We start from the raw sequence: 16,505 nt of genomic DNA on the forward strand, positions 1-16,505 counted from the left end.
GTCCAGCCCCAGTTCCCAGTCCAGCCCCAGTGCTCCCAGTCCAGCCCCAGTGCTCCCAGTCCCCCCGCACTCGCAGCCGCTGTAGTAAAATACTTTTATTGCAAACGGGGATCCCCCTGCCCCCCCCGGGACCCCCCGGTCCTCCGGGCCAGCAGGGGGCGCTCAGCGGGGCGGGGCGTGGCCGGCCGCCGGGGGGCGTGGTCTCGCGGCGGGGGCGTGGCCAGGGCGGAGCAGAGGGGGCGGGGCCCGGCCGGGCTGCAGGGGTGGGGGAGGCCGCGGGAGGGCAGGGGGAGGGGCGGGGGGCGGGGCTGGGCGCAGCAGTGGGGGCGGAGCCGGTGGGCGCGAGGGGGGCGGGGCTGCGCTGGTGGGCGGGGCCGAGGAGGGCGGTGGGGGCGGAGCCGGGCGGGACACACCCATGATCTGCACCTGTGGGAGAGAGAAGTGGGGCTGGGAGTGGGTGGGGCTGGGAGTGGGTGGGGCTGGGAGTGGGTGGGGCCAGGTAGTTCAGGTGGGGCCACACAGGGCCAGGGTGGCGCTGGGCAGTGTTGGGGTGTGGGCGGGGCCAGGGTCGGATTGGGGTGGGGCTGCGGGGTGGGCAGGGGCGTGGTCACTTATTGATTGGGTTTGGCCATTGATTGATGGGGTATGGTAATTGGTAGGGGTGTGGTCACTGGTGGGGGCGTGGTCATTGCGTGGGCAGGGTGAGGGACTGGCACTGCTGTGGACCTGTGCCCAGTGCCGGGACCAGGACTGGGACAGTGACTGGGACCAGTTAGCAGCTCAGCCCCTCCCAGTGCCCACCCTGCCCCTGCTCACCTCCTCGTCCTCCTCGGGCTCGGGCTGCTCCCCCGGGGGGGCTGGCAGGGGCTCCCCCCGCGCCTGGCGCTCCCGCAGCAGCCGCTCCAGCCCCAGCCGGCGCCGCGGGCCAAGCACGAAGCTCCGAACCTGCGCCGCTGTCTTGTTGCCCAGCACGGCTGCCACCGCCGGGAAATCGCGGCCGTAGCGGCGCAGGGCTGGGGACAGCGGCAGTGAGGGACAGGGGACATTGGGGACACAGGGGTTAATGAGGGTAATTAGGCTAACGAGGGGGGGATGCTCACCCTGCACCACCAGCAGCTGCTCGTCTGTCGTCCAGCGGGAGCTGAACTTGCCGTTGCCCTGGGGGGATTGAAGGTGATTTTGGGGCTCTGGGGGGACAGGGGGACACAACTGGGAGCTGCTGTGATGCTGTGGGGACACCGCGGGGACACCTTGGGGCACACAGGGACACTGCGGGGACACCTTGGGGCACACAGGACTCACCTCAGGCGGCCGCAGCCCCTCCAGACCACCGTCCAGCGCCTGCCTGAGGCCACTATTGATCTGTTTGATCCTCTGCACCTGCGGGAATTGGGGAGGGGGCACAGCGGGGTCACCCCAGGCCCTGGGGTCCCACGGTTAGGGGGTCCTGGGCTGGGGGATTTACCTGCCGCTTGAGGGCCACCAGCTGGCAGTCGAGCTGGCGCAGAGCCCTGGCGCCCAGGTCAGGGTTGGCGGTGACCTCCGCCACGTCCTCGCGGCTCAGGCGCATCCCGCGGGGAGGACGGCGCCGCTGCCGCGCCGGGGGGTGATGGCGATACTGCTGCTCCTTGCGCTGCCCTGCCCGCGGCTGGCTCTGCTGCGACCGGCTCAGCTCGTTAATCGGTGCGTTAATTGGCTCGCTTGGTTAATTGCTTCAGGGGGTTATTGCTGGGGAAACCCCCTGACCCCCCCCCAATTGGGGTTGGTACGTCCCACCCCTGCTCTCCCCCCGCCCCACCCCATTTCTGGGGGTTTTCCCCAATTTTTGGGGTCTCCCAATCCCCCCCAGCTCCCAATTCCCAAGGATTCCTCCCAATTTTGGGGGCCCCACGCCTCAATCTCTAGAGAGTCCCCCCTCCAAGCTCCTCCCTCCACATTTTTGGTGATTCACCCCCATTTTTCAGGGGTCTTGCCCCATATTTAGGGGGTTTTCCCCATCAGCCACCTTGTTATCCCCCCCTCTGACTTCATTAGTCATCCCACCCTTGAGAACAGCCCCCCACGTTTCACCCTGTGACCCCCAAAACCCCCCAAACCCCCCTGTGCTCCCCCAAACCTCTTTTTTGGGGTCTGCAGGCTCCATGTCCCCATCAAGGCTGGGTCTGTGCTCGTCGGTCTCGTCATTGCTGCAGGGCCAGGGGTGAGCGGGGGGTTTGGGGGAGTTTTGGGGGATTCAGGGCAGATTTGGGGGGATTCAGGGCAGATTTTGGGGGGTCCCTCACCTGTCGTCGCGGTCCCGGCGGCCCAGCAGGCGCCGAGCCTGGCGGTCCATGACGCTGGTGCGAGATCGAGTTTTTTTCCAGGAATAATAATACTTGACCAGGCTGGGGATGAGTTTGTCTGGGAGCTGGGGGAGCACAGGATGGAGTTTGGGGGTGTTTTGGGGGGTTTGAAGGGGTTTGGGGTGCGGAGGATGAGTTTTGGGATGATTTGGTCTCAGGAATGGAGTGGGAGGTAAAGGGAAGGAGGGGTCACCCCTATAAATGGGGGCAGAAAGTGCAGGAAGAGCCCTGAGACAGGAGGGGCAAACCCACAGGAAAGGGGGGAATCCCCTAAAATTGGGGGGCAGGAAGCCCTAGAAATAGGAGAGAACTCCATAAACAGAGGGGGAATCCCCTAAAGACAGGGGAATCAGGACCCCCAAAATCAGGGGGGAACCCCAGAAATGGGGAGGGAGGGAAGTACCAGCTGGAGAGGTGCTCGGGGGAGGGAGGGTTTGGGGGCAGATTTTGGGGTCTCACCATCTGCTGGATGCGGGCGAAGCTCTTGCCGTGGAAGCTGAAGGCTTGCTCAAACAGCACCTTGTCCTCCACCGTCCACTCGTCCGGGAAGGGCGTGAAGTTGGCCAAGTCGGCCAAGGACTTCTCCACGTCGTGTTTGTGCCACAGCAGCATCCCCAGAGCCTGGGGGGGCACGGGGGGGTCAGGAGGGGGTTTGGGGTCACCCGGGGGGGTCAGGAGGGGGTTTGGGGTCACCCGTGGGGGTCAGGAGGGGGTTTGGGGTCACCCAGGGGGGTCAGGAGGGGGTTTGGGGTCACCCAGGGGGTTCTTGGGACACACAGTACCTGCTCGATATTGTAGCCATGCTTGTCCTTGGCCATGGCGATGTACCTGTCCACTGGGGGGGAAAGAGGTTATGGGGAGGGGTTTAGGGGGTTTTGGGGGGTTTAGGGGGGTTAGGGGGTGTTTGGGGTGGAAAGGGGGAGTTAGGGGGGTAAAGAGAGGTTTGGAAGGGTAAAGGAGGTTATGGGGGCAGGAGGAGGAGTGGGGGGTAAAAGGGGGATTGAGGGATCAAGGGAAAATTGAGGGGGTAAGGGGAGGTTGGGAGGGGCAGAGGGGAGGCTGAGGGGGCAAAAGCGGGGCACAGGGAGGGGGGGACATCCCGAACGCCCCCTCCCAGGAAGGGCCACCCCGATGCCGCGGGGGTCTCACGTTTGGCGTCAGACACGCAGTGGTTGGGAGCCCAAACCAGCATCCCCTTCAGCTCCTTGTTGCTGTAGCGAGCAGGACTCTCTGGGGGGGGACAGGGGGTCACGCGGGGGGGGGGAAACCCCCGAACCCCCCCAGCTCACCCCCAAATCCTCCCTACCTGGTTTGCAGTCGGGAATCACCGCCTGGTAATCAGCCCCCACCCGGATCATGCTGTCTGGGGGGAGGGAGGGGCACAGGGGGGCTGGGGGTCACCGGGGGGGTCCGAAACGCGCCCCCCGAGGGCTGCGGGCCGGGGGGGCAGCGGCCGAGCCCCCTCCCCGCCGGCGAACAAAGCTGTGGCCGCGCACACGCGGGCGGCCGGGGACAATGGGGACGGGGCTTTGTTCCCCCCCCGTGTCCCCGCGTGTCCCCCCCACCCACCCAACCCCACGGGGGGAGCGGGGGGTGACGTGAGCGCAGTTTCCCCCAAAAAAAACACACGTGGGGCGAAGCGGTGTCCCCGCCGGGCGCGTGGGGCTGGGGGGACACGCGGGGGGTGTCCGGGGGTGGGGGGGACGCAGGTGTGGGGTTTTTTTTGGGGGGGGGTCGCTCACCGTGGCCGTGCTCGTCCTCGCTGGCCTCGTCCTCGGAGTGGGGGGGTCCCGCGGCCGCCCCCGCCTTGGCCCGGCTGCGGGACAGGATCCCCGAGGGCTTCTCCATCACCGACGGCATCGCCAGGGGGGAGCCGCGCGGGGAGCCCCCGAGCCCCCCGGGGGTCCCCTGGCAGCCCCGCGGGGGAGGGGCTCGGCCCCGGCGCCCCCCGCCAAACTTTAACCCGAGCGCGGGGATTTGGGGAGGGGGCGTGGGAATTCGGGGAGGGGAGAGGGGAGAGCGGGGAGGGCGCGGGGCGGGGTGGGAGGGTCTCTCCCTCCCCCGAAAGGAGGAGCACCCCCAGAATCGGGGGAGCGGCGGGGGCTAGGCTCGGCGGTCCCGGCGGGGCTCGGGGGTCCCAGCCCGACCGAGCCGCACAAAGCGCCGCCGGCCGCCGCCGCCTCCCGGTGCCAAAGTAGTTCCAGCTCCCGCGGCCTCAGCACGGCCCCGCCGCCCCCCGTACCCCTCCGCGGCCGCCCGGGGGGCGATGGGGAGACCGGGGGGCGATGGGGAGCGGCGGTGGGGCCGAGACCCTCAGCCGGGGGGCTTCGGGGCGCCGTCAGCCCCCGGGAGCGGCCGGGGGAACAAAGGGCCGGGGGCGGCGGGGGACAAAGGGGCTGGGAGGGTCAGGGGCTGCCGGCGGGGCTGGGGGGCTCTGGGGAGGGCCAGGGGGCTGTTACGGGGTTTGGGGCCGCTGTGGGGTTGGGGTCTGTCCCTCTGAGGGTCTGCAGTGTCACCCCATGTGGGGTTGAGCCCCACAGCCCTCTGCGGGGCTGGGTGGCCGCGGGGATCTCCTTGCTCCATCACAGGCTCCGCGCTGCTCACACACCGTGGGTCTGCCCCACAACCCCTCATCGCCCTCCGTCTGGGGGGCTCCACAGGGTCCTGTGGGGTGATCCCCTTGCGGGAGGGTGTGGGGCTGGATCAAAAATACAGGGTGGCCGCGGGACTCTCAGTAAGGCCATGGGGCCAAGCCGTGGGGCAGCCCCAGGGCTGTGGGGCTGGGTTATGGGGTAGGCTGAGGGCTGTGGGGCTGGGTTATGGGGTAGGCTGAGGGCTGTGGGGCTGGGTTATGGGGTAGGCTGAGGGCTGTGGGGCTGGGTTATGCGGTAGGCTGAGGGCTGTGGGGCTGGGCAGTAGGACAGAGCTGTGGGGTGGACTGAGGGCTATGGGACAGCGATCCATACTGGAGTCTGTGGGTCCGTACTGGGGGCTGTGGGCCGTGGATCCCCACTGGAGTCTGTGGGGCCAGGTTATGGGTCCATACCGGGCTCTGTGGGGCCGCACCAGACTGTTATGCCGGCTTAAGGCCGTACCGGGCTCTGTAGGGCCGTATCGTGCTCTGTAGTACCGGTTTAGGGCCGTAACGGATTCTCCGGAACCGCACCGGGCTCTGTTGTGCCGGGAAAGGGCCGCTTTGGGCTCTGTTGAACCGGTTTTGGGGCCGTACCGAGGTCTGTGGAGCCGTACTGGGCTCTGTTTTGCCGGTTTTGGGGCAGCACCGGGCTCTGTTTTGCCGGCTCTCGGGACACACCGGGCTCTATTTTGCCGGTTTTGGGGCCACACCGGGCTCTCCGGGACCCCACCGGGCTCTGTGGAACCCCAACTCCCATCATGGCGGCCCAGCTCCCCTCAGAGAACAGGGCGTGGCCTCCGCGTTCCCGCCTCCTCCGCTCTCAGCCAATCAGCGCCGAGCCGCCTTCGCGCCCCGCGCGGCCGCCACGCGCCCGCTGCCCCCGCCCCTCCCGCTCCCTCACGCTCACGCGCAGGTTCCCCGCCCGCGCCGCTGCCCCTCTCGCTCCGCCCCTCTCCCCATCGCGCCTGCGCGTTTGCCGCCGGCCGCGGGCTCGCGCGCTCGGCGCTCCGCCCCCTTCGCCCCCCCCCGTATAAGTAGCGCGCCCCCCGCGCGCGCCCCCTCAGAGCCCGCGCCCCCCGCGCCGTGAGGAGTCGCCGCCGCCGCCATTATGGGGGTGAGCGGGGCCGCGCCGCGCCCGCGGGGAGCTCGGCCTGAGGGGAACCAGAGCGGGGGTGGGGCCTGCGAGGCGCCGCTGAGCGGATTCGGGGCCGCCTGAAGGGGTGGGGGGGTCGCCGCGAGGGGATGCGGGAGTTCTGAGAGGGGATTTGGGACCCTGCGAGGGAATTTGGGGTCGTCCGAGAGGGTGGGCGGTCGCCGCGCGGCCTCACAGAGGTTCTGTGAGGGGATTTGGGATGTCCCGAGAGGATGGGGAGGCTCTTTGGGGTGACACAGGGCTACCCTGAAGGGATTTGGAGCTCTCAGTGGACTGGGGGTTCCTATGTAGAGATCTGGGACGTTTCGCGAGGTTTTGGGGTTATCTGAGGGCATTTGGAGCTCTTAGAAAGATGCTTGTGGCTCTACGAGGGATTTGGAGGCTGCTGTGAGGAAATTTGGGACGTTTTGGGGCTCCTGTGAACAGACTTAAGGCTCTCTGAGGCTGTTTGGATTTCTGTGAGGGGTTTGGGACTTTTCCTGAGAGTTTGAGGTTCCCAGGAGGAAATGTGGGATCTTCTGAAGGGTTTTGGGGTCATTACAGAGGATTTAGGGGGGATTTGGGGCTGTTTTGGGGGTTTTGGGGAGCAGTTTGCCCCCCAGACACCTCCCATGATCTCCCGTCCCACCATGAACCCCAACTGCTGGAAAATCTCCATGTTCTCCCCCAAAATGACCCTGAACTGGAGATTTCAGCAGGTGGTTAGCTGCCCCAACCCCCCAAAACACTTCAATTCTCCCCAAACCCACTGACAGATGTATTTTCGTGGGACACTCACTCTGTTCCCCTCCCCAGCCCACTGTTTTTCCTTTCAAACTCTCATTTTTGGGTGCATTTCACTTGATTTTAATGGAGCTTCAGCTGAGATTTGGGACAATCCCAGCTGGATCCTTCATTTTGGGGTAAAATCATTCACATTTGGCTCATTCCTCATCTCACACTCCTCAAATTCAGGGGGAAAACACTTCAAAGTGACAATTCGATGAGGCTGCTGCTCAGTGTCTCACCTAACTTCACTAAAACCCCAAGATTTTGGGGCAAAACCCCTTCAAATTGTTTCCCCCCAGCTCCAACACTCCCACAGGGATGTGAAATATTTAATCCTCATTTTCCCCCCAAAATCCCCTTTTTCCCCAAGATTTCACCTCCTCACCTACAACTTCCCACCGGTGGCATCCGACGATCATCAACCTTTTGGGGCAAAACTCTCAGGGCTGTCAGTGGGCAGAGCTTTTCCACCGGCGGGAATCGCTGGGATTTGGTGCGAATTCCCGGGGTTTTGGTGCTTTTTTCCCGCAGAGGAAGTCGAGCAAAGCCAAGGAGAAGAAGCAGCGGCGGCTGGAGGAGCGCGCGGCCATGGCTGCCGTCTGCGCCAAGGTCGAGGCCGCCAACAAAGTGAGTGTGGAAAATAAAAAACGGGATCCAAAAAAAACCCTGGAGTCGGTGACAATGCCACCACGGCCCTGCTGGCCCTCGGCTGCTCTTTGGTCTCTTCCAGCTCCAAGATCCCCTCGAAGCCTTCCCGGTGTTCAAGAAGTACGACCGGAATGGGTGAGTGTCGCTGCTCCCGGTGTCCCCAGCGCTGTTCCTCGTGTCCCCAAGGCCATTCTCCGTGCCCCAAGGCCATTCCCACTGTCCTCGGTGTGTTCCTGGTGTCCCCGAGGCTGTTCCCGGTGTCCCCAAGGCCATTCCTGGTGTCTCTGAAGTGGTTCCTGGTGTTCCCAGGGTCTTTGAGGTGGTGCCCAGTGTTCCCAGAGTGTTTCCAGTGTCCCCAAGGCCATCCAGTGTCCCCAAGGCCACTGGCGCATGTCCAGTGTCCCTGAGGCCATTCGCTGTGCCTCTGACATGTTCCCAGTGTCCCCGAGGTGGCTCCCAGTGTCCCCAGTGTGTCCCCAGTGTGTCCCCAGTGTGTCCCCAGTGTCCCGGAGGTGGCTCCCAGTGTCCCCAATATGTCCCCAGTGTGTCCCCAGTGTGTCCCCAGTGTCCCCGAGGTGGTTCCCAGTATCCCCAGTGTGTCCCCAGTATATTCCCGGTGTCCCCAACCCCCTTCCCGGTGTCACCCCGTGTCCCCTGCTCCTGTCCCGCAGCCTGAACGTGTCCATCGAGTGTCGCCGTGTGTCCTGCCTGGAGCCCTCCACGCTGGACTGGGCCTTCGAGCTGACCAAGGCCAACATGCAAACGCTGTGAGTGTCCCTGCCACTGTCACTGTCACCAGCCAGGCTCACACTTTGCTCCCCTCCAGCCCAAACCCCAGGCCTTTCCAGGGAGTAGAGCACCCAGAATTGGGAAGTGAGTGTTCTCTGCCCCCAAATCATGGCAGGGGTTGGCTTTGCTCCCAAAGTTGGGCTTTTATCCCCTGAAATTTGGGCTTTCCTCCCAAAATTGGAGGATTTTCCTACCCCAAAAAAGGTGGATTCTCCCACCTCAAAATCACCGGGGATGATTTTACTTTCCCCCTGCTGATTTTCGTGATTTCCCAGCTCGATTCTTGCCCTGTTTTCCCCCAAAACCCTGGGGACTTTTCCCCCAAATCCCTCGGATTTTTGCCCTGAATTCCTGGGGTTTCTTCCCCTAAATCCCTGGTGTTTCTCCCTGCCAACCCCATTTTCTCCCCCCAAACCCCATTATTTCCCCCTATCCCAGGTACGAGCAGAGCGAGTGGGGCTGGAAGGAGCAGGAGAAGTGGGATTTTTTCCCCCCCAAACCCCATTATTTCCCCCCTAAACCCCATTATTCCCCCCCAAACCCCATTATCTCCCCGCCCCAGGTACGAGCAGAGCGAGTGGGGCTGGAAGGAGCGGGAGAAGCGCGAGGAGCTGCGGGATGAGCGCGCCTGGTACCTGCTGGCCCGCGAGGCTGGCGCTGCCCCCGTCGCCTTCTCCCACTTCCGCTTCGACGTCGAGTGCGGCGACGAGGTCCTGTACTGGTGAGCGTGGATTTGGGGTGACAGCCGCGGGGTTTGGGGTTCTGCCGGGGTCTGAGCGGGGTTTGGGGTGTCTCTGCAGCTACGAGGTGCAGCTGGAGAGCAGAGTGCGGCGGCGCGGGCTGGGCAAGTTCCTGCTGCAGATCCTGCAGCTCGTGGCCAACAGGTGACCGCGGGGAGTTGGGGCTTTGGGGTGGAATTGGAAGGGTTTGGGGTGGAATTGGGGTTTGGGGTGGAATTGGAAGGGTTTGGGGGAAGTCAGGGGGTTTGGGATGGAATCGAAGGGATTTGGGGTGGAGTGGGGTAGGTTTCGGGTGAAATCAGGGGGGGTTTGGGGTAGAATTTCAGGGATTTGGGGTGTAATCAGGGGGGTTTGGGATGTAATTTGAAGGATTTGGGGTGGAATCAGGGGCTTTGGGGGCAAATTGGGTTTTGGGGTGAAACTGGGCTGGTTTTGTGGATGAAACTAGGCTGGTTTTGGGGATGAACCAGGGCAGTTTTTGGGTGAAACGAGGCTGTTCAATGTGAAACCCCGAGAGGTTTTGGGAGTGAAATGGGGCTGGTTTTGGGGATGAACCAGGGCAGTTTTTGGGGTGAAACCAGGTCACTTTTGGGGTGAAACCAGGGCAGTTTTGGGGTGAAACCAGGCAGTCCAAGGTGACCCCAAGCCCTCTGTCTGCCCCCTCTCGGCAGCACGCAGATGAAGAAGGTGATGCTGACGGTGTTCAAACACAACCACGGCGCCCTGCAGTTCTTCCGGGACGCCCTGCAGTAAGTGGCGCCCCGAGTTCCCGGTTTTCCCCCCGCATTCCGCCGCGAGTGACCAGCTGTGGTCGCCTGTCGTTGCAGTGGCCAGGGCCGGGCGCCGCGGGCAGGCGGGGCAGGGGCGGCGACAGAGGTGGGTGCTCGGGATTCCCTCGGCGCCACACCCCAAACCCAACCCTCCCGACCGGGCAGGGCAGCCCAGCTCTGCAGGAGGGGTTAACCCGCCCTCGGAAAGCGTTCCAAACCCGCTTTTGGGGGAATTTCTCCTTTTGCTGGGTTTTTAAAAGCCTCTCCGTGCTCTGTTTTTGCCTTTTTTTTAGGGGGATTTGGAAATATTTCTCGGTTTTTTAACCCGTTTAGGGTTAATCTCCTTTCCCAGGTGGTTTTTAACCCCTTCTCCTGCCGTTTTTGGGGCGTTTTTACCCTTTTTTGGGTGTTTCCCCTCCCCATCCCTTCCCTGCCAGCCTGGGGGGTGACACTGTGGGGATTAGGGTGACACTGGGGGGGTTCAGGGTGACACTGGGGGGGTTCAGGGTGACTCGGGGGGGGTCAGTGAGCACTCGGGGGGGGTCGGGGTGGCCCGGGGGGTGTCCCGCTGACCCCCCGTCCCCCCTGTGCCCCCCAGGTTCGAGGTGGACGCCACCTCCCCCAGCGTGTCGGGCTGCTGCGGCGACGACGCTTCCTACGAGATCCTGAGCCGCAGCACGCGCTTCGGGGATCCTCACCCCGGCGGCGTGCCCTGCGGCGGCTGCTGCCACTGAGCCCCCCGGAATCCCCCAAAATCCCCCCCAAAACCCTCCCCAGAACGCCCTCCCGCCCCCCGAACGGGTGACACCAACCCCCTTCCCCCCCTGCCGCTGGGGAAAAGCGAAATTTGGGGCTGGAAGGGGATTTTAACCCGTTTGGGGATTTTTTGGGGTTTTTTTTTTCCTATGTTTTTCTTTGTTTTTTCAGCGATTTTGTTTGTATGTGAGAAATAAATAACGAGGAGCCTTTAATTGGGGTCGTGCTGATGAAGGGGCGTGGCTGTTTGTTTGGGGCGGAGTGTCGGGTGGGCGTGGTTTATGTTAATGAGAGGGCGTGGCCTGAGTGCAGTGGGTGTGGCTAAGCCGCGGGCACGTCACGCCGCGCCGGAAGTGACGCAGAGCGCTCCGCCGCCGCCATGCCGCCCGCCGCGCTCCTCGCTCGCTCTCTGCTGCGCTCCGCAGCCCGGCCCGGCCCGGCCCCGCGCCGCCTGCAGTCCGGCCCTCCGCACAGCCCGCTGGGCACGGCGGTGAGCGCGGGGACAGCGGGGACAGCGGGGACAGCGGGCGGGGTGACCTTGGGGAGGGCAGGGCTGTGCTAACGGCGCTGTTCCCGCAGGAATCCGTCGTGGGCTTCGCCGCGATGTTCGCCGCGTTCTTCGGCCCCGCCGGCTGGGTGCTCGCGCACCTCAGCGACTACAAGCAGCGGGAGTGAAGCGGCCCGAGCTCCCCCCGCCGGGACCAGCCGCGCCGGGCCTGTCCGCGCCGGGACCAGCCGCCGGGACCACCGGGAGCGCCGCGCCCCCGCCGATGGGACCTTTCCCCTCTCCCCGCCCCAATAAAGGCCGCGCGTTCCGCCTCTCCGGTGTCTCTCGGGTCTCGCCGCGCGGGAACGGAACGGGACGGGACGGGACGGGGGGTTGTCACGTCATTTGGGGGTGGCGGTGGGGAGAAGCCCCCGTTACCGGAGGGGTGGTTGCCAGGGGCGGGGCGTGTTGCTAGGGGCGGGGCCAGGAGCTGGGGGCGGGGCTTGTTCCCGGGGGTCTGCCGGGGGGCGGAGCCTCAATCCCGATCCCGATTTCGGGTCTCAGTCTCGTTTCCAAGCCTTTTTTGGGGCAGAATCGCCTCGTTCCGACAATTCCCAACCCGCCGCTCGTTGCTATGGGCGGGGCATGTTGCTAGGGGCGTGGCTTCACGCCGGACCCCGCTGGGGGCGTGGCCTCCTTCCCGGAAATACCGCGGGTCCCTTCCGCGCTCCGTCCGGCAGCACTTCCGGCGGAAGGGACGTGGCAGTGACGTCACGCGACCGGAGGGTCCCGGTGCGGCGTCAGGCCTGTCCGAGCGGCGGTGAGGAGCGGCGGGGCGGGCGGGCCTCAATCAATAACAGGGCTGACCCTCGGGCCGGCCGGCAGCTCCCCGTGCTCCCGGTGGCCGAGGGGATCGGGGGGTTCCGGGCCGGGCGGCCGCGGTGCTCGGGGCGATCTCTGCTCCCCGCGGTGCTCTCGGTGCTCTCGGTGCTCTCGGTGCGGGGTCCCGGCCGTCCCCGCTGACCGGCGCTCCCCCGCAGCCGCAGGCGATGAGCCCCGATGCAGGCGCGCCGCCGGCTCGGCCCTAGGCAGTGGGAAGCGGGAGTTTACCTGGGGCCGCCGCAGACCCAGGCCGAGCCCCCCCCGGAGCCCCCGCCCGCTGACGTCATGTCGTGTCGCGACAGGACCCAGGAGTTCCTCTTCGCCTGCAAGTCGCTGCAGGGCCGGCAGGTGGGCGGGGAGACCCCCGGAGACCCTCAGCCGCACTGGGGTCCCCAAATCCCCAACCCTCGGCGTTCCCCTGCTCTCCCCCAGCCCCATTTTGTCCCCTCCGTGTCTCCCCCTCTCCTGGGGGTCCCGCGGCGCCCCTGACCCCCCTTTTCCCGCAGGATGGGGGTCTCCAGCCCGGCAGAGCAGCTCCGGGCCCGGGGCGGCAGCGCAGCGAGTTCAGCCTCATGGCCAAGTGAGGAGGGGGCTGGGGGGGTTTGGGGTGCTCAGGAATGGGGGTTTGGGGTCTGTAGGTGGGGGAGGGGGGCGCGGAGATGGGATGGGAGGGGGCTGGAGCCCCCAAGAGTGGGAATTTGGGGTCCCCAGGGGGTCAGGATGGGGTTGGGGTCTCCAGAAATTGGATTTGGGGTCCCCAAGAGGGACAGGAGGGGCTCAGACCCCCCAGGAGTGGGGATTGGGGTCCCCAGGGGTTGGGGGGCTCTGCAGACCCCAAACCCTGACAGCCCTGACCCCCCAGGCGCATCGGGAAAGACCTGAGCAACACCTTCGCCAAGCTGGAGAAGCTGACCATCCGTGAGTGGGGACATTTGGGGGTCCTGGGGGGGATCTGGAGGGGATTTGGGGGTCCTGGGGGGATCTGGGGGTCCTGGGTGGATCCTGGGGGGGATTTGGGGGTTCTGGGGGGTATTTGGGTGTCCTGGGGGGCTCTGGGGTCTCCCTGACCTCCTCCCCCCGCAGTGGCCAAGCGGAAATCTCTGTTTGACGACAAATCCGTGGAGATCGAGGAGCTCACCTACATCATCAAGCAGGTGAGGGCTGGGGGTGCATTCTGGGGGTTCAGGGGGCAGTCTGGGGGGTCTCAGCGTGCCCCCCTGACCCTCCCGTGCCCCCCCAGGACATCAACAGCCTGAACAAGCAGATCGCCCAGCTGCAGGAGTTGGTGAGAGCGAGAGGAGCTCCTGCCGGGCGCCACGTGCAGAGCCACTCCAACAGCGTGGTGGTGTCGCTGCAGGTGGGCTCTGGGGGGCTCAGCCTGGGGCTCTGGGGGGCTCAGCCCACCCCCAACAGCCCCCTGACCCCCCATTCCCTCCCCAGTCCAAACTGGCCTCCATGTCCAACGACTTCAAATCGGTGCTGGAGGTGCGGACAGAGGTGAGTGCTGAGGCTCTGCTCTGCTTTTCCCTTCTTTTCATCCTTTTGTTCTCTTTTTTTTTTCCACTTTATTTCCTTCCTTTTCTGCTTTGAATTTGTTTCCTGATCTTTCTCTTTTTTGTCTTCCTTTCCTTTTGTCATTTTGCTTTTTTCCCTTTTCTTTTCCTGCATTTATTCTTTTTCTTCTTCCTCTTTTTCCATTCCATTTTTCCTCTTCCCCCTTACTCCTCTTTTTCCCATTTCCCTTTCTCCTTTCTCTCTCACCCTTTCCCCACTTTCTCCAAACTCCCTTTTTCTCCCTCCTTTTCCCCCATTTCTCCCTCCTCTCCTCCCCATTTTCCTCCTTTCTCCTCCTCTCGTTTTCCAATATTTCTTTCCCCTTTTCCCCTAATTTCGCCTCATTTCCTCCTCATTTTCTCCCCACTTTTTCTCATTTTTCTCCCCATTTTCCCCATTTTTTTCCCCAGAACCTGAAGCAGCAGCGAAGCCGAAGGGAACATTTCTCTCGTGCTCCTGTCTCTGCCTTGGCTGCCAACAACCTCGGTGAGCCCTGGGATTCGGGGGGGAAGGGGTTAATTCTGGGTGGGAAAAGGGAAATTCTGGGTGGGAAAAGAGCTATTTTGGAGCGAAAAAGGCAATGCAGGGGGGAAAAAAGGCAATTTGGCATGGGAAAAGGGCAATTTCGGGTGGGAAAAGGGCAGTTCCAGGTGCGAAAAGAGCAATTTGGGGTGGAAAAAGCGCAGTTCCAGGTGGGAAAAGAGAAATTCTGGGTGGGAAGAGGTTAATTCCAGGTGGGAAAAGAGCAATTTGGGGTGGAAAATGGGCAATTTTGGGTGGGAAAAGGGAAATTCTTGGTGGGAAAAGAGTAATTTCGGGTGGCAAAAGAGCAATTCCAGGTAGAAAAAGGGCAATTTCGGGTGGGAAAAGGGCAATCCCAGGTGCGAAAAGAGCAATTTGGGGTGGAAAAAGGGCAATTTGGGGTGGAAAAAGGGAAATTCTGGGTGGAAAAAGGACAATTCGTGGTGGAAAAAGGGCAATTTTTAGTGGGAAGAGGTTAATTCCAGGTGGGAAAAGAGCAATTTCGGGTGGAAAAAGGACAATTCGGGGTGGGAAAAGGACAATCCCAGATGTCCTTGGCCCCCCAACCCCTCTGGTTGCCCCCCAACCCCTCTGGTTGCCCCCCAGCTAGCCCAGCCGTGCTGCAGGACGAGCCGCAGCGCTCGGGCTCTGTGGCCATCGAGATGGACTCGAGGACAACCCAGCAGCTGCAGCTCCTGGACGAGCAGGTGGGCATTTAAAACACCCCAAAATCCCCCCAAAAAAGGGGATATTTGGGATTGCCAGCTCCATCCCCGTGCTCCTGCAGGATTCCTACATCCAGAGCAGGGCAGACACCATGCAGAACATCGAGTCCACCATCGTGGAGCTCGGCTCCATCTTCCAGCAGCTCGCCCACATGGTCAAGGAGCAGGAGGAGACCATCCAGAGGTGCCCAAAGCCCCCAAATCCCCCTCCCTGAGACCCCCTGTTCCTCCATCCCTCCTCTCCCCCTTCCTTTCCCTCATTTTCCCTTTGCTTCCTCCCTTTTCCTCCATTTTTTCCTCATCTTTTCCCTCATTTTTCATCTTTTTCTCTCCATTTTTCCTTTCCTGACTTCCCGTTTTCTCTCTCTTCCTCTCCATGTCTTCACTCCCTTCCTACCCATTTCCCCCCATTTTCCCCATTTTCATTCTCTTCATTTCCCCCCCTTTCCCCAATTTTGTTTTCTCCCACTTCCCCCACATTTTACTTTCTTTTCCCTCCAGTTTTCCTTCCTTTTTCCCCCAATTTTCCCCTCATTTTCCCCAATTTTTCCCTTCATTTTCCCCTCATTTTCCCCAATTTTTTCCCAATTTTCCCCTTCATTTCCCCCAATTTTTCCCCTCATTTTCCCCCCAATTTTTCCCTTCATTTTCCCCCCAATTTTCCCTTCATTTTCCCCTCAATTTTCCCCCCAATTTTTCCCATTTCCCCCATAATTTTTCCCTTCATTTTGCCCCCATTTTCCCCAATTTTTTCCCCAATTTTCCCCATTTCCCCCAGGATTGACTCCAGCGTGGAGGACGCTCAGCTCAACGTCGAAGCAGCTCACGGAGAAATCCTCAAGTATTTCCAGTCAGTCACATCCAACCGCTGGCTCATGGTGAAGATCTTCCTCATCCTCATCATCTTCTTCATCGTCTTCGTTGTCTTCCTGGCCTGAAATTCCTCTTTTTCTCCTCGTTTTGCCCACACGGACTCAGCCCTGCGGGGCTCAGACTCGGACATGGGGCCAGGACCCCCCAGGACCCCCCAAACCCCCCTGGGACCCCCAATCTCCCCTCCTGGGGGTCTCTGGGGTTCAGCTCTGCCTGTGGGACCCTCGGGGGGTTGGGAATCCTGGGAATGCTGTGGGAATTCTCCCCCACGGACCATGGGACCCCAAAAGGGGTTGGGGACCCCCAGGAGAGCCTGGGACCCCAAAAGGGGCTGGGGGGACCTCCCTGCCGACCCCATTCAGTCCAGGAGGATCCTCTGGGGGGCTGCAGGACTCCCCGGGGGGTGGAGACCCCGATTAAAGCTGTGAGACCCCCAGGGTTGGGGGTCTGTGAACCCCACTAGCCTTGGGGGGCTGCAGGACCCCCAGGAAAGCCCTGGGACCCCCGAAATGGGGGTGTGGAGCTCATTAAAAACGGTGGGACCCCCTGGGGGGTTGTGGGACCCCCAGGACGGGGGCCGTGGACCCCATTAAAGCGGTTGGGGTCCCTCTGGGGGGCTGCAGACCCCCAGTAACGCCCTAGGACCCCCAAAAGGGGCCTGCGGACCCCCTTGGCGACCCCACTAAATTAAAGGGGAGCTGCAGGACCCCCTTGGGAACAGGAGACCCCCGGGAAGGGGTCTGGGAATGCCCTGAACCGCGCAGGGAGCCTTTGGGGAGGCCGCAGCCCCCCCGGACCCCCAATAAACCCCTGCGCCCCCCGACCCGCCTCGTGTGCTTTCCTCCCGGGATTCGAACCCGC

At 63.1% G+C, this 16,505-nt stretch overlaps 3 protein-coding genes and 1 long non-coding RNA gene across 9 annotated transcripts; 3 read left to right on the top strand and 1 right to left on the bottom strand.

The window, feature by feature from the left end:
* Positions 1-83: 83 nt before the first annotated feature.
* Positions 84-4,349, bottom strand: RCOR2 (REST corepressor 2). 2 transcript variants are annotated; one of them, XM_085046458.1, is made up of 12 exons: positions 4,085-4,349; positions 3,649-3,705; positions 3,492-3,572; positions 3,125-3,177; positions 2,802-2,963; positions 2,283-2,407; positions 2,117-2,186; positions 1,466-1,654; positions 1,303-1,380; positions 1,101-1,158; positions 817-1,013; positions 84-426 (listed from the first exon to the last, which is right to left on the bottom strand). In XM_085046458.1, the coding sequence occupies exons 1-12, from the start codon at positions 4,200-4,202 to the stop codon at positions 163-165; spliced, it is 1,452 nt and encodes a 483-aa protein (XP_084902584.1). In that variant the 5' UTR covers positions 4,203-4,349; the 3' UTR covers positions 84-162. The 2 variants fall into 2 exon arrangements, with proteins under 2 accessions (XP_084902584.1, XP_084902583.1); XM_085046457.1 differs by having other exon boundaries at positions 1,466-1,657.
* Positions 4,350-5,933: 1,584 nt separating this feature from the next.
* Positions 5,934-10,816, top strand: NAA40 (N-alpha-acetyltransferase 40, NatD catalytic subunit). Of its 4 annotated transcripts, XM_085046526.1 has the most exons (9): positions 5,937-6,091; positions 7,430-7,525; positions 7,629-7,681; positions 8,218-8,313; positions 8,898-9,056; positions 9,136-9,219; positions 9,747-9,824; positions 9,903-9,951; positions 10,444-10,816. In XM_085046526.1, the coding sequence occupies exons 1-9, from the start codon at positions 6,086-6,088 to the stop codon at positions 10,648-10,650; spliced, it is 828 nt and encodes a 275-aa protein (XP_084902652.1). In that variant the 5' UTR covers positions 5,937-6,085; the 3' UTR covers positions 10,651-10,816. The 4 variants fall into 4 exon arrangements, with proteins under 4 accessions (XP_084902653.1, XP_084902655.1, XP_084902652.1 ...); XM_085046527.1 differs by lacking the exon at positions 9,136-9,219 and having other exon boundaries at positions 5,934-6,091; XM_085046528.1 differs by lacking the exon at positions 9,903-9,951 and having other exon boundaries at positions 5,938-6,091.
* Positions 10,817-10,904: 88 nt separating this feature from the next.
* LOC146422367 (uncharacterized) lies at positions 10,905-11,422 on the top strand. The gene is made up of 2 exons (XR_014848147.1): positions 10,905-11,091; positions 11,181-11,422. It is a non-coding gene; the product is annotated as an uncharacterized LOC146422367 (long non-coding RNA).
* A 201-nt stretch (positions 11,423-11,623) lies between these two features.
* Positions 11,624-16,467, top strand: STX5 (syntaxin 5). Of its 2 annotated transcripts, none has more exons than XM_085046505.1 (11): positions 11,624-11,908; positions 12,135-12,318; positions 12,477-12,550; positions 12,833-12,888; positions 13,054-13,124; positions 13,211-13,327; positions 13,411-13,467; positions 13,935-14,010; positions 14,653-14,753; positions 14,834-14,955; positions 15,550-16,467. In XM_085046505.1, exons 2-11 carry the CDS (start codon positions 12,148-12,150, stop codon positions 15,707-15,709), a joined length of 1,005 nt encoding a protein of 334 aa, XP_084902631.1. In that variant the 5' UTR covers positions 11,624-11,908; positions 12,135-12,147; the 3' UTR covers positions 15,710-16,467. The 2 variants fall into 2 exon arrangements, with proteins under 2 accessions (XP_084902631.1, XP_084902630.1); XM_085046504.1 differs by having other exon boundaries at positions 11,627-11,908; positions 12,129-12,318.
* The last annotated feature ends 38 nt before the right edge of the window (positions 16,468-16,505 follow it).

Source organism: Lichenostomus cassidix, unplaced genomic scaffold (genome assembly GCF_008360975.1).
Source record: "Lichenostomus cassidix isolate B80296 unplaced genomic scaffold, HeHo_3.0 HiC_scaffold_40, whole genome shotgun sequence".
NCBI lineage: Eukaryota > Metazoa > Chordata > Aves > Passeriformes > Meliphagidae > Lichenostomus > Lichenostomus cassidix.

Bases quoted from the DNA above. Each gene is read 5' to 3' on its own strand.
- RCOR2 (XM_085046457.1), bottom strand. From the start codon at position 4,202: ATGCCGTCGGTGATGGAGAAGCCCTCGGGGATCCTGTCCCGCAGCCGG. The intron at 3,706-4,084 runs GTGAGCGACCCC...CCCTCCCCCCAG, and splicing joins CGAGGACGAGCACGGCCACG to ACAGCATGATCCGGGTGGGG. The intron at 1,159-1,302 runs GTGAGTCCTGTG...CAATCCCCCCAG, and splicing joins AGGGGCTGCGGCCGCCTGAG to GGCAACGGCAAGTTCAGCTC.
- NAA40 (XM_085046526.1), top strand. The intron at 7,682-8,217 runs GTGAGTGTCGCT...CCTGTCCCGCAG, and splicing joins AAGAAGTACGACCGGAATGG to CCTGAACGTGTCCATCGAGT. The intron at 9,952-10,443 runs GTGGGTGCTCGG...TGTGCCCCCCAG, and splicing joins GGGCAGGGGCGGCGACAGAG to GTTCGAGGTGGACGCCACCT.
- STX5 (XM_085046505.1), top strand. From the start codon at position 12,148: ATGCAGGCGCGCCGCCGGCTCGGCCCTAGGCAGTGGGAAGCGGGAGTT. The intron at 12,319-12,476 runs GTGGGCGGGGAG...CTTTTCCCGCAG, and splicing joins AGTCGCTGCAGGGCCGGCAG to GATGGGGGTCTCCAGCCCGG. The intron at 13,468-13,934 runs GTGAGTGCTGAG...TTTTTTCCCCAG, and splicing joins TGCTGGAGGTGCGGACAGAG to AACCTGAAGCAGCAGCGAAG.